At 38.2% G+C, this 14,331-nt stretch overlaps 1 protein-coding gene across 1 annotated transcript in view; it reads left to right on the forward strand.

Moving 5' to 3' along the window:
• Positions 1–14,331, forward strand: part of PREX2 (phosphatidylinositol-3,4,5-trisphosphate dependent Rac exchange factor 2) — a 261,658-nt gene that overhangs the window by 121,404 nt on the left and 125,923 nt on the right. Inside the window, exons 16-20 of the mRNA XM_058668713.1 lie at positions 2,348–2,490; positions 2,641–2,733; positions 4,686–4,834; positions 9,452–9,537; positions 12,290–12,426. Coding sequence (XP_058524696.1) covers positions 2,348–2,490; positions 2,641–2,733; positions 4,686–4,834; positions 9,452–9,537; positions 12,290–12,426 — 608 coding nt within the window. The remainder of the gene's footprint in view (positions 1–2,347; positions 2,491–2,640; positions 2,734–4,685; positions 4,835–9,451; positions 9,538–12,289; positions 12,427–14,331) is intronic.

Here is a 14,331-nt window from a genome sequence, read left to right on the forward strand (position 1 = left end):
TGCAGGTAAAGTATCTCTGAGCTATCATTTCTCTAAACATTTATGGCCAAACTTGCAGTTAAGTCAGTTTTCCAAACAAGATTTGTCAGAGAAGTACAGTTGTCCTGACACATGCCTGTGTTGTTTTGTGGCCTGTCTTGCTGCTTTTGACAGACTATGGATTGTGAACTTTGGAAAACTAAGTGCATGAATAACTCAATCCAAAATCCATTATTTCTATTGTCAATGATGACCTGGTTTTAATTCATAATGGATAATTTTATTTGTAGACTCATGTTGCCAGGCAGTCTTTCCATTCAAAATATGCTCATCCATCTGGTCAACAACTGTTTGTTGAGTTGTGATAAAATAATGAAATAAATTAGGGGACTTTTTTGGTTACTTAAAATTGTCCAGTACTTGTGTGTATTACCTCATCTTAGCCTTATACAACATTATGGAGATTTTATTGCTGCTACTTTATAGTTGAGAATAAAAGCTGAGAGGTTTTCAGTAACTTTCTCAATGTCACACTGAGAATCAGTCTCTGGGGTGTGAGAACAAGCTGTGTCCTCACGAAGGCTGATGCTCTCTGCTCTGCCTTGGGACCGCTGTCTTCCCTGTAAATCTTTCAAGGTGTCAACCTGTCCCAGCAAGTACACTCTGAATTATTGAAGGGCAGAGGAATGAGAAATGGAGGAGACCTCTTTTCTTAAGCATTGTTCTAAGTTTCAGGTTACTCTTCCTACTATTATGAAGGTTTATTTTTTAAATTTTTTTTTAAAGATTTATTTATTTTCATTACAAAGTCAGACATACAGAGAGGAGGAGAGGAGGAGAGACAGAGAGGAAGATTTTCCGTCTGATGGTTCACTCCCCAAGTGACCACAATGGCTGGTGCTGCGCTGATCCGAAGCCGGGAACCAGGAACCTCTTCCTGGTCTCCCACACGGTTGCAGGGTCCCAATGCATTGGGCCGTCCTCGACTGCTTTCCCAGGCCACAAGCAGGGAGCTGGATGGGAAGTGGAGCTGCCGGGATTAGAACCGGCACCCATATGGGATCCCGGGGCGTTCAAGGTGAGGACTTTAGCCACTAGGCCACGCCGCTGGGCCCTATGAAGGTTTATTTTAAACTAAAGCTACAAAATCATAAACCTTTTATCACTAATGCGTGCCAGGAGTCTCTAGGGGATTTGGAGATAAAATAGTAGCATTTGCATATTGAGAATAAAAACATTGACTTTTGCAGAAATAGGATTATTCAAGTTTGTTTGATTTCACATGGAGTACTAAGAGTTTGTAGGAGGTAGAAGCACATTCAGAAGACACTTGAAAGTGACCACAGGGAATTATTTACACATAAAAGGACAGCACTTCACTCATTTGCGTTTTCCCATGATTGTGCAGAATATTAAAGACATGCTGAAGGTCTTTATTGCAAGTTGGAAAGCATCAGGCATTTATTCAGTTATTCATCTGAAAGAGAGACAGAAAGAGAGGTAGAGACAGACATGGAGTTCTTCTATCTGCTCTTTCACTTTCCAAATATTTGCAATAGTCAGACCTATGCCAGGCCGCCTCCAGGAGCCAGGAACTCCATTCTGATCTCCTAAATGGGTAGCAGGAGGCTAAGTCCTTGAAGTATATTCTGCCTTTCTGCTAGACCTGAAGCAGAGTAGTCGGACTGAAACCAGCAGTTTGTTATGGAATGCCAACGTTACCAAATGAATTTTGTTGCCCCACAACACTTCCTTCATTTCTTTGTATTTACATGCTTTTTGGAGAGAGAAGGAGAGAGAGAGAACTCTTCCATCCACCGGTTCAACACCAAATAGCTATAGTGGCTACAGTTGAGCCAGACCAAACACAGAAGATGGGTTTTGCATGGATACTGGGGCCCCAGAATTGGGCCATCATTTGCTGCTATCCCAGAACTATTAGCAGGGAACAGGATTGAGTTCTGGAAAGTGCAGGATCTGGGATGTGAACCAGTGCCCACATGGAATGTTGCCATTCCAGACAGCGGCTTAACTCATATGTCATAACATTGGCCTCTCATTTTAATATTTGTATTTTGATTTTAATCTGAAAAGTGACAGACTTGGTTAAGTACAAAAATGTTAAAATCAAAAACAACACTAGTTAGTTTAGAAATTCAAAATTCTTTAAGCCATGTTTAAAGACATTACTGCTTTGGAATTAAAGATAGAGAAAACCCTAGGAATTTTTGTGAATGTGACTTGTCCTAGGAAAGGAAGTTGAGGTATGCGTAGAAATTTATTTACCAAAAGCATCCAGATGTGCAAAAATGACTTTGATTTTTGTATTAATTAATGACTGGTTTTTGTGTTAATTCTGTTTCTGTAGTCCTTGAAAAAAGCGAATTCAAAGATGAGCCACTACTTTTCCGTTTTTTTGCGGATGAAGAAATGGAAGGGTCAAATATGAAGCACCGGCTTATGAAGCATGATTTAAAAGTTGTGGAGAATGTCATAGCCAAGTCATTGTTGGTAAGTTTATTAAATTAAATTTTCTCCTTGCTTGGAAATCAGCAGGAAAGTTCGCCAGCATTCTTGGTGGTGCTGTGTTTTAACAACTCATTTTCTTTGATATCTTTTTACTCTTGTTTCATCAATAATGGTAATGTTTTTGCTTTTCAGATCAAATCTAATGAAGGCAGCTATGGCTTTGGACTAGAAGACAAAAATAAAGTTCCAATAATAAAGCTGGTAGAAAGGGGATCTAATGCTGAGGTAATATAAATTAAGAATTTTCTTGCGAATTGATATAGAAGTTCCAAATAAATTGAAATTGATCTTTCCAGTGTATTTACTGAAGATAATATCCATGACAAGTAAGAAAGCTTGCTGTCTAGCCCAAGTGTGAGCATTCAGGGATAACAGAGGGCTATGAGGGTAGGATAGTGTGAAAGCTGAAACCTCTAACTGTGAGCTTCTTTACTTCATAGGTAGCTAAGTGGCCCCTTCTGAGTCTCTGGGGCTTCTCTAATCAATGACTCCAACCTGGAGCCCTTTGGGTGCCGTATAATGTTGGACTGTACTACAGATAATTGAGATAATTGTTTTGTGCCATCAAGGGCTCTGCCTTCCAATTTACTGCCACCTTTGATCAACATGTTTTTGGATATAACTCCCAACAGTGAAACACATGCTTCGATTTATTTTCTCATGAAATCAACACTGTTTGAAACTGTTTCACTTCACACACCTTGTAAACAAAGAAATCTCATTCCATCACACATATTTATTTAATGCATATTATATGCTGGTCTGTGTTCCAAGTTCTGGGAATACAACAACGAACCAAAAAGAAAATAAAAAGATTTATTATGTCCTAATGAAGTCCCATGATATAGCCCAAGTGTGAAATTTTTGAAACTCTTTCAGTTTTTGAAGTACTATCATCTTACAACTTGTAAGACACATAATATTCAAATAAATGTCTCCACATTTAGATCTTTCCTAGGGCACATGAGAATTCATGAAACCTAGTTTGTAGCTTGAATTTATTTAAAGTTAGTGGTTTGTATCTTTTAGCAAAACACAAAATAAAGACAAATGTTTCCCTCTAGCAAACTAATTTCAAACAAAATCTCATGTTGTCAGTGGACCTGGCCAACGAATAAACACCTTTACTGATTTTCTATGAGAAGGAAATGTTTCTCTTTGACGTGTTTGGAGGATGTTCACAGGGCACAGCTTCCTTGGCTCTGCTCCTGATGAAGGGCCTACTAGGTGGTCTTCATTATTTAGCTGACAACTAAGTCAGCAGGTAGTCTATGGGCAGGACTGCTGGTTAAGGAGCATGCTGTGATAGGCATGCTGGGGCACTGGCTTCCTTGTCCTCTTCTCAGCATTTTGCACTTGAGCAGCCCTGTGTTGTCAGAGTTCTCTCTCGGATACCATGTCGCTTCTGTACTCTGCATCAGAGATATTAAGGTCAGCATCAGGCTACACATGCGTATTTGCTGGTAGTCAATATCTGTATGTATACGCACACAAGTTGAAACTGTTTGAATTAATTGAATATAAATTAAAATATTCAGAGAGGATAGTTGATTGCAGCAATAGAGATGCTTCTCAGGATGCTACAGTCCGCATTGCAGGAAGCTGAGTTCATGGCTAGGCTCCACTTCCAGCTCTGGCTTCCTGCTGATGTGTAGCCTGGTATGCAACAGTTGATGGCTCAGATTAGGGATTCTGTGCCCGCCACATGCAAGATTCCATTTGGGCTCCAGGCTCCTAACTTCAGGCGATCCAGGCCTGGATGTTGTGAATGAAGCAGGGAAAGAAATGACTTGTCTATGGTTCTATTTCTCTCTCTCTCTTGCTTTCTGACTTTTTAAAAGGTCACCTATTGTTTGTGGTAAAAAGAGTGAAGTAAGAAAAAATAACTGTGAAATACAATAGAAAAAATAATCACAGGAGGATTGTCATGTCATTGCAAAGAAGGAAATGGAAAAAAATTCAGTAAAGCTGTGTGATCAAATTTAAAACTAGGTCAAAGAGAAAGATAGCTTTGTTAAGTCATTCACATTCTGATTTGTGAATTTGTAGAGTTTGTATACAACCATTGCAGATGCGTTAAAGTGTGTAAATTCTGAACATTTTCAGATTCCAATTTCATGAAATAGATTTCTTGTTTACATATAATTTGATTTTTTTTTTTGCAATCTCTCTATTAGATGGCTGGCATGGAAGTTGGGAAAAAGATCTTTGCCATTAATGGTGACCTGGTTTTCATGAGACCTTTTGATGAAGTGGATTGCTTTCTGAAATCATGCTTAAATAGCAGAAAGCCTCTGCGAGTGCTTGTGAGCACAAAGCCAAGGGAGTAAGTTGTATTGATTCATGCTGAGTTTTGATGAAAGAATTACCTATCAATGTGTGAAATAGAAATATCTAAGTAAATGTTTATAATGAAGCATATTAATTTTTTGGAACATTTGAATTTCATCAACATGACTAATACTTGTCTTTAGATGATAAAGAGAACTGCTTTTTATTTTTAAAGATTTATTTCACTACAAAGTCAGATATACAGAGAGGAGGAGAGACAGAGAGGAAGATCTTCCATCCGATAATTCACTCCCCAAGTGAGCCGCAACGGCCGGTGTGCGCCGATCCGAAGCCGGGAACCAGGAACCTCTTCCGGGTCTCCCACGCGGGTGCAGGGTCCCAAATCTTTGGGCCGTCCTCGACTGCTTTCCCATGCCACAAGCAGGGAGCTGGATGGGAAGTGGAGCTGCCGGGATTAGAACCGGCGCCCATATGGGATCCCGGGGCGTTCAAGGTGAGGACTTCAGCCGCTAGGCCACACTGCCGGGCCCAGAGAACTGCTTTCTTTGTCATGCTTGCTAAATTAGGTATTTAAGGAGAAATAACGCTGTTGGGATACCTAAATTTCCTTGCTCTTGGGTAGCCTGCATGTAACTCAGTAAGAAAAGTCAGCAGGACACTGGAGAGTAAAGAACTGCACATTTGAGACTGGCGTTGTGCTAGAACAAGTTGAATGTCTGCGTTTGCCGGCATCTCATGTGTGTGACAGTTTGAGTCCTCGCTGTTCAGCTGCCCATCTAGCTCTTGCTAATGTACCCTGGAAGGCAGCTTGGGTCCCTGCCTTGCATGTGGAACTCCAGGATGGAGTTAAGGCTTCCGGCTTGAACTTGCTGCAGCCCTGGCCATTGTGGTCATTTTAGGAGTGGACCATTAGATAGGAAAACAGTTCATCCTCTCCAGCCCCTTCTCTTCGTAGCTCTACATAGAGCTACATAGAAAAATATATAAAACTAAGAATTTCTGGTGCTATGAGTTAATTAGCTTGAACTGATTAATGGATATTTCCAGGTGGGATCAAGACAGAAAGATTCCATGCTTATATGTACTCAGTAATATGCCAGTTGCTTTAAAAATATCTCTCATCTATCTTTTAATGTGTTTACAAGAATACTTTACAAATTCAAGGAAAATTGAAATAAAACACACATGTATTTTAGTGCTAAAGGTTTTGAAGCACCTGCATAATTTCTCACAATGTGTATTTTTCACGAGTTTTTGAAGTATCCTATCATCTAGTATTTAGCAATCATTAGAAAAATATTCATGTATATTAAAATTTAGAGAATATAATTATTCTAAAAGAAAACATTTTTCTTATAATCATATGATCCACAAATAGCAATTTAAATTTTTTAAAGTATTAAACATATACATAGTCATATATTTTATAGCATTGAATCATGTTTTATATACTGCTTTTGTGATTTTTTTCATTAAAATATTAATCATATGCTTGAAGGACACTGGATGTTCTGCAAATCATTTCCATCTGCCATCTGGTATTCATTTATCTGATGTGCCATGGTTGTTTATCCAGTTGACCAATTGAGATAATAGGTTGCTTAGCATAATGTCTTAAAATGCTATGATTATATCAAAATTTCTTAAAAATCTACTGAGAGCAGTTATTGAGGGTGATGAATAATATCATTAATTTTAAGATAAATTGAGGTTATCATTTCAAAAATGAAAGATTATTTTAGCTACTCATATAAATATTGACAAGTATGTATAATATTCCTTCCTTGCATTATTTATTATGTATATAATATATACATTATATGTTCAGAGTAGCAGGGAGCACTGCATTCCTTGAGTTAAATTGTAATGTATAATGCTAGATTTCCTAGTATAAGTCTATGTTTACCACAGTGTTAAGTCATTAAGAAAGATGCTTTAGCTTCTGTGACCAGCTTAGGAAAGCGTGTCTCACTGAAGCTATTAATTTAGGAAAGCTGGGCTAGAGGGCAGCAAAGAACCACAATTATTAGCACTTTTTCCTTTTTTCAAATATACCTAGGATAGATTACCTGGATACCTCCCTGCTGCTGTTTTGGGGACATTGGAAGGGAAGATGGACTGAGAAGAGTCCTATTTCAGAGCAGTCATTGATAGTGGTGAAAGGCTGCTCCTATGGCTCTCTGATGTAATCCCCCCAGGCGTAGAAATTTCAGAATGGGAGACTTGGAGGTCCTCAGTCTCAAGACTAAGTAACCAGAGGCAAATCCTGGGTCCTCGAGTTAGTTTCTGGGACAGCAGAGTCGGGAGCTTTGTCTTCACACTCTTCCCTAAGTGTTTGTTGCACAAAATCTAGAATATGAGATGCCAGGTTCATGCCTCTCTTCCAATACTTGCTAAGTGTGTAACTTTGATGTCCTTATCCTTAAAATGGGGATACGAATACCTTTGCTGTGAAGCTCCCAAGAACACTAAATAAATGTAGGTTTGTGGAAAGCAAATTGTTCATCCCACAATATCCAGTGATGTTAGATAGGATACTCTCATGCATTTTCTGATTTATTACACTCCATTACTTTTTTTCTTTTATTACATCGGCACATATTTGCATTCCTTTGAAAACTTCCTTGAAGATGGCCTACTTATTTCTTCTTTTTAATTTGTTTGAAATTTATAACTCTTCCATTATGCCATTATTCTAGCATATGGATACTGTGAAACCAGTCTCATATTTTCTTGTAATAGTGTTTGGGTAATTTAAGTAGCAACATGTCTTGAAAGGAAAGTGTCAATAAATGAGAGGTAAATGCAAGAGAATACCATGGAACTTTTCAAATGTGTATAGTAGATAATTTATTACATTTATTTTCTGCAAGAAATAAAGCATTCTTTTGTGTAAATGTCATTCTTTTAATAGTTTCTTGTGTTTCCACTAGGGAAACATATTTGAAAGTGTTCAACCTATTAAGGAGTCCCATTGTTTTGATCAAAAACATCTCATGATGTTCTGTACAGTTTAATACAGGAAAAAATAATGTAATGGCCTTCTAGAAGATTATAGCAGAATAATGATTTTGTTTAGGAAGGTTGGAGAGGCTGCCTTGAATTGCTCATAATTAAAGAGCAAGCATCATTCATGGCCTGAAAGCTGAAGTTATTTTAGTGAACGTAAATTATCATTCAAATCTAAAAGCATGATTCAACTCTGTTATTGTCTCCCCCCAATCAGAATATTGAGCTATTTCAAATTTTCACTTAGTTATTTCTGATTTTCAGTAAAATTGAAAATCACTGTGACATTCATTAGTACCTATGTGCTGTTCCAAGGAAATGGATGCAGTTCTGTACTCCAGAAGGTATTGGAGGGAGTTTGAAGGGTAAATGAATTCTGTGGACATCCTAGGTCATGTATGAAGTTTCGGTAGCAACCATTGCCTGCTGGCCTAAATGCAGTCTATAGCTGTTGTTCTAGGCAGACAGTCTTGTGCAAACCCTCTCCAATAGCTGTTTCATAAACTGTAGGTAGGTCCTTCTGTTCTTAACTTTATACTCTACTAGCTACAGTGCCCTTGAAGCGGTGACAACATTTATTTCCTACTTAATTATTTCCTAATTCATCTTTTGTAAAACGCTTGGTTCTTGAGCATCAAGTGTTATCCATCAAAATTTATTACATTGTGTTCATTTGTATTTGCTCTCTACTGCAATTTATTATATTCATTTTTATTGTTATGATGATCCATCTTATCTTGTGTTCTCTGCTTTTCATTGTTGCTGTCTGATTGCTGGCTTCCTTCTGTGGAGTATCTCATTTATGGGTGACAAATTGAACATCCTTCATTGGTTTTTCATGACAGCTGACTCACAATCCCCATCCCTTCATATTTTTTTTCCTTGGGAGTTCATTGGATAGACTCCTTTTCTTTTCAAATTTACCTTTTGATGTATTATCCTTTGAAAATCTGACTGCATAGAAAAGGCATTAATGATATTCTTAAATTATTTTGAAGTCATGTTTGACAGATCTACTCTTTATAACCAGTTCTTTATTGGTATTCTTTGATGAGGTTCCTGACAGGTAGAAAAACATTAACTCTGTTCTTTTATATAAACTTTTATAAATTTTTTTTCCACAGGGTACTGATTTCATTTGTGTTAACAGGAAACTAATGAAAGAAGCTGTTGTGTTGTTAAATAGCTGAATAGCTTATATCCAAGAACAGAGTGGTTTATCAACAGTATCTCTTTTCAGCCCCACCAGCACCATGTAGAGCAGATTTTAATGGTGTTATGTTTCTGTGAAATGTTGCTAAATGATTTCAGGAATTTATCCAAGTTAGCCATCCGCCCACATGACTGAGTGTGAATTCATGGTAAGGTTTGTGTGGCCTCAGAGTGTGTTCCTGTTGAAGTTATGCTTTGCAAGTCTTCATTCAGTTTGGAAATTGTATAGCACATGCCTACTACATGCCTTATGAGACTAAGAAACCCTATTCATCTCCAGGGGTTTCTAACTCAATGTCTTTCACACAGTAAACCCTCAATATGAATTTGTGGACAGAAGGATGGAAGGGATGAATGAATATATTTTTAACCAATTGTAACATGGAGTCATTTGAAATTAAGAATGCCTCTATTTTCCAATTCATTCTAGGACAGTGAAAATCCCAGATTCAGCTGATGGGCTTGGATTCCAGATCCGAGGATTTGGTCCATCGGTTGTGCATGCAGTAGGAAGGGGTAAGAAATGTTGCAGGGCAGGTATTGTGGCATAGCTGACTAATACTGGCATCCCATATGGATGCAAGTTTGAGTCTTGGATACTCTACTTCCGACACAGCTCCATGATAAACCTCTTGGGAAAGCAGTGAAAGGTGGCCCAATTAGCTGGATTCCTGAACCCACATGGGAGGTTTGGAAGAATCTTATGGCTCCTAACTTTGGACTGGCCCAACTCTAGACATTATGCTTGTCTAGGTAGCAAACTAACAGATAAAAGATATCTTTCTCCCTCTTTTCTTCTCTCTGGTTTTCTCTGTCTCCTGTCCCTGCCTTTCAAATAAATCTATAAATCTTTTTCTGTAAAAAAAAAAAATCCTTAAGTGTGCATGGGAAACAGATTGCCAGAATATTTTGGATACTCTTTACAGGTCAGGAATATGTTTAAAATGTGCATGATCCTGTAATAATTTTATCTCATTGGTCTTGTTTTCACTGTATTTACTGAATGATAGTACATACAAGAATCAATAATCTTTGAAAGTTTCAAAAATGCTTTGGTATATTATTATTGCTTAAAATTTCATTTTAGAAAAAGGGGGAGGGTAACATTGTGATATAGCAAGTTAAGATGCTACCTGTAATGCTGGTATCCCATGTAGCCACCAGTTCTAGCCCTGCCTGCTCCTCTTCCAAATCAATTCCCTGCTAATGACCTGGGAAAGGCAGCCAAAGTTCAAGTCCTGTGCTTCTGCCAACCACATAGGAAACATGGAAGAAAGTGCTGCCTACTGGCTTATTAGCCAAGGCTGGAAGTTGTGGTCTTTTGGAAGGTGAACCAGTGGATGAAAAAATGTCTCCCTTTTCTTCCCTCATCTCTTGGTAACTCTGTCGATCAAATGAAAATAATTAAAAAAAAAAAAAGATTTGACTCTTCAATCTCAAACTTCTGCGTGCTTCGATTTAGCTAAGTATGTAATATTAAGATTGCTCATTGGTACTCTTGGGTGTAAATTTCTAGTAATTCAGATTTTCAGGTTTAAGAATGATCAGTAGGTTTTATAACCCATTGTTGTATAATTCCTTCAAGTGTTTCCCAATCATGGGAAAAAAAATTTCACCAGGAAACATATCTTACATAATTGTAGCCATGAGACGCTTGCACTCAGGATGTCATTTGGCTTAGTTAAAACGCTGCCGAGGTTGCCTGCAGTCCACAGGCAAGAGCTCATGGCCAAGTTTCAGCTCCTCTCCTGGTTTCCGCTTTCTGCTACTGTGCATCCTGGGAGTAGACAGATTTTCTTGGTTTTCTTATCCAAGAAAAACGTAAACCTTAAAGAAAAACTTCACTTTAGGTATTTATTCAGTGGCTACTTCACCTCTTATTTCTCTAAAGTCTGCAAATACTGTCCTAATTAAAATATAGAATGATATATAATCCAGGAAGACCAAAAGAGTTACATGACTTGGGGATTCATAAGGTGAATAATTTTTCATGGGGGAGAGGTGGATTGAATTTCTGTGTTCCGTGTTGGCCTTGTGCAGCTTTTATAAACATTTGGGGAGTGAGCCAGCAGATGGGAGGTTTTCCCGTTTCTCTCTCTGTCCACTGTCCTGCCTCCTTTCTCTTTAGTTGTCTCTCTGTCTCTCTCTGCCTCTCAAGTAAGTAGGATAAGTTAATATCCGTTTATCTATATGTAATATAAGCAGAGTCACTGAGCAGTTGATGTTACCTGATTGATTTTATTTTCCACAAAATCTCTGGTTCCTGGCCCTTTGCGCATATTCTGAACTCTTTTTTTTTTTTTTGAGAAAATGTATTTCACTTATCACTTATTAATTGATGTGATTTTTTTACAACAGTTTATTTCATGTTAATATTAAATTGTTGGAATTTGAAAAACAAAGTTAGTGCTATGTCATTACTTAGAGATTTTATAAAGAAAGATAAATGTGGCACATGTTTCTGGCATTGTCTTTTGCCGTAATATATATATATATGTAGAAAATTGGATTGACGAGACATGTAAAAGGGAAAATAACTGATAAGGATTATTAAACTCCCTTTGCAATCTTCCTTCAAACATTTTTATAGTAGGGAAATGTACTTCTTTTTTTCGCCTTTTTTAAAAAAAAATTATCATTTTATGATACAATTCCATAGGCCCTGGAATGTCCCTTATCCCCTGCCCAATCCCCACCCCCTCACGGGGTTCCCCTGTATCATTACTATAGTATAGTTTTTCAGACACACTCATATGTCCATCTTTGCAGGCATGGACAATGGCAGAGAGTCCAGCATCCTATTGTCAACATATAGTAAACAGTTTCATCGGGAGTCCATCTTTAGTCTGGAAGTAGAGATGCATACTGCATTGTATCCTCACATCTGGATATGATAGTTTCCATTACACAGTTACTATACATTCCCTGCAATAAAAAGCTGCAATACAAAAATCAACAACAGGAAGAAAAATAGAAATTTACAATGCCATGAAGTTAAATAATATGCTATTAGATATTATCGTCTCCATCACGCAGTTACTATACACTGTATTAAATGAAAAGCCACAAAACAAACTCAACAACAGGAAGAAAAAAGAACTTTACAACACCATGAGGTTAAATAACATGCTACTGAATGACTAATGTGTAGCTGAAGAAAGGAAAAAGAGAATCAACCGTCTTAAAAAAATGATGCTGTTGTGTATGTCATAAGAATGATATTATGCCTGAATTTAGTTATTGTCAATTTTCCCTTTCCTATTTGAAGGAACTGTGGCCGCAGCAGCTGGCCTTCATCCGGGACAGTGCATCATCAAGGTGAATGGAATCAATGTCAGCAAAGAGACACATGCCAGCGTCATTGCCCATGTGACAGCCTGCAGGAAATACAGGCGACCCACGAAGGTAAACAGCTCTGCAGCTCACCTGGATCTGATTGGGTGTTTGCTTAGAAGACCTGAGGGGCACTGTGGGATAGTGCCAGAGATTGTGATGTTTTCTAAGTTCAAATTTGAACAGCACTGTAGATCTCATAATGATTGTTTTAACTGGATTATTATAATTGTGTTTAAATGACTGTTTTATTGTGACAGTACTATTATTGGTTTAAAAAGTTCTCAATGGTGTAATGGTGAGTTCTCCACGTGTGTCTCCCGTGTCCCAGTTATGTGCCAGTTGAGTCCCAGCTGCTCCACTTTTGATTTGGCTTCCTGTTAGTATGCCTGGGAAAGCAGCAGAGGATGCCCCAAGTCCTTGGGGGCCCTGCACCCACACGGGAGCCTCGGAAGAAGTTCCTGGCTCCCAGCTTTAGGTGAGTCCAATGTCTTGCTGTAGTGGCCTCCTACGGAGTGAACCAGTGGATGGAGGGCTCTCTGTTTCTGCCACTCTCTCTCAGCTCTGATTTTGAATAATAAATAGGTACACTGAGATATTTCATATTTGCAAGAAAAGTTTATCAAGATGAAATCCAATAGTTTGAACTATTTTCTTATGATTGCTTTAGAATGTTCAATGCTCATTGTGTTACTGCGTGCATACCTTGTAAATGCACTGTTAATTACAAGCATTTTCTGAAAAATTAAAAAAATGTGCATGGCGGTTTTAGGATTTTGATGGATTTTTGTTTCCATTTACATAACATGATTCTGTTCTTTAATTTTAGGCACTGTGTTTTAATCCAGAAGTGCTATAGAAAAAATTAAGTTCTATTTTATAAGCAAAAGTTATCATCTCATGAGGAAAAAAGTGAATATTAGACTATGCAAGCAAATTCTCTGTGTGATCAACTAGAAGTGGTCTTGTATTTTTTCCTGCCCTTGTTAGTGATGTTTTTTATGGGTTTGAAATATGATTTTGCCTCCAAAACAGGAACTTGAACATTTATTTTCTCATAACCAGAGTAGATATCATGCATGAAAATACTTATCAGATTTTCTTAATGTGGTCAGAACTAGTATCACAAATTGAAATTTACCACAATTTGTAAGTCATTCTAGTTGGTAGTAGCTTAGCACATTTTTCTTGTACTTTATTATTGAATGCATTTTTTAAAGATGTATTTATAGTTTTTGCAAAGTAATATATACAGAGAGGAGGAGAGACAGAGAGGAAGATCTTCCATCTGCTGATTTACTTCCCAAGTGGCTGCAACAGCCTGAGATGAGCTGATCCAAAGCCAGGAGCCAGGTGCCTCCTCCAGGTCTCCCACATGGGTAGAGGGTCCCAAGGCTTTGGGTCATCCTCAGCTGCCCTCCCCGACCACACACAGGGAGCTAAATGAGAAGTGGGACTGCTGGGGTTAGAACCAGTGTCTTTATGGGATCCTGGTGCATGCAAGGTGAAGACTTTAGCCACTAGGCTACCACACCCAGCCCCTGAATTCATTTTTAAAAATTTGCTGAGGTTATCAAAACTGTTGCTCTTTGAGACTTTTTACAGGTAGCCAGATTGATTTGAGTTCCATTCCTTTTCACTTTTCCCTGACTGCCACTTTAGAGACATGTTGGTTGGTAAAATGATTATGAAAAGTAGTAAATCGGCAAAAACAATCCAAAACACACACACACACACACACACACACACACACACACACACACCTGAGTAACACGCTCTTTCAGGAATCGTTGCCACAAAAATGAGCAGTCTAAAACTTAGTGACGTGATTAAGCAGTACTGATGGATCATTATTCTTGGTTCTGGGGCTGACCGTGGCATTCCTGTGAAGTTCCCAAGGAGGATGTCTGGTACTGGGATCTGACTGGATGCCTTGGTTCCCTGTGGCAGGTCGTCCTCCAGATCCTTGCCCTCCTA

Source organism: Ochotona princeps, chromosome 9 (assembly GCF_030435755.1).
Source record: "Ochotona princeps isolate mOchPri1 chromosome 9, mOchPri1.hap1, whole genome shotgun sequence".
Classification (NCBI taxonomy): domain Eukaryota; kingdom Metazoa; phylum Chordata; class Mammalia; order Lagomorpha; family Ochotonidae; genus Ochotona; species Ochotona princeps.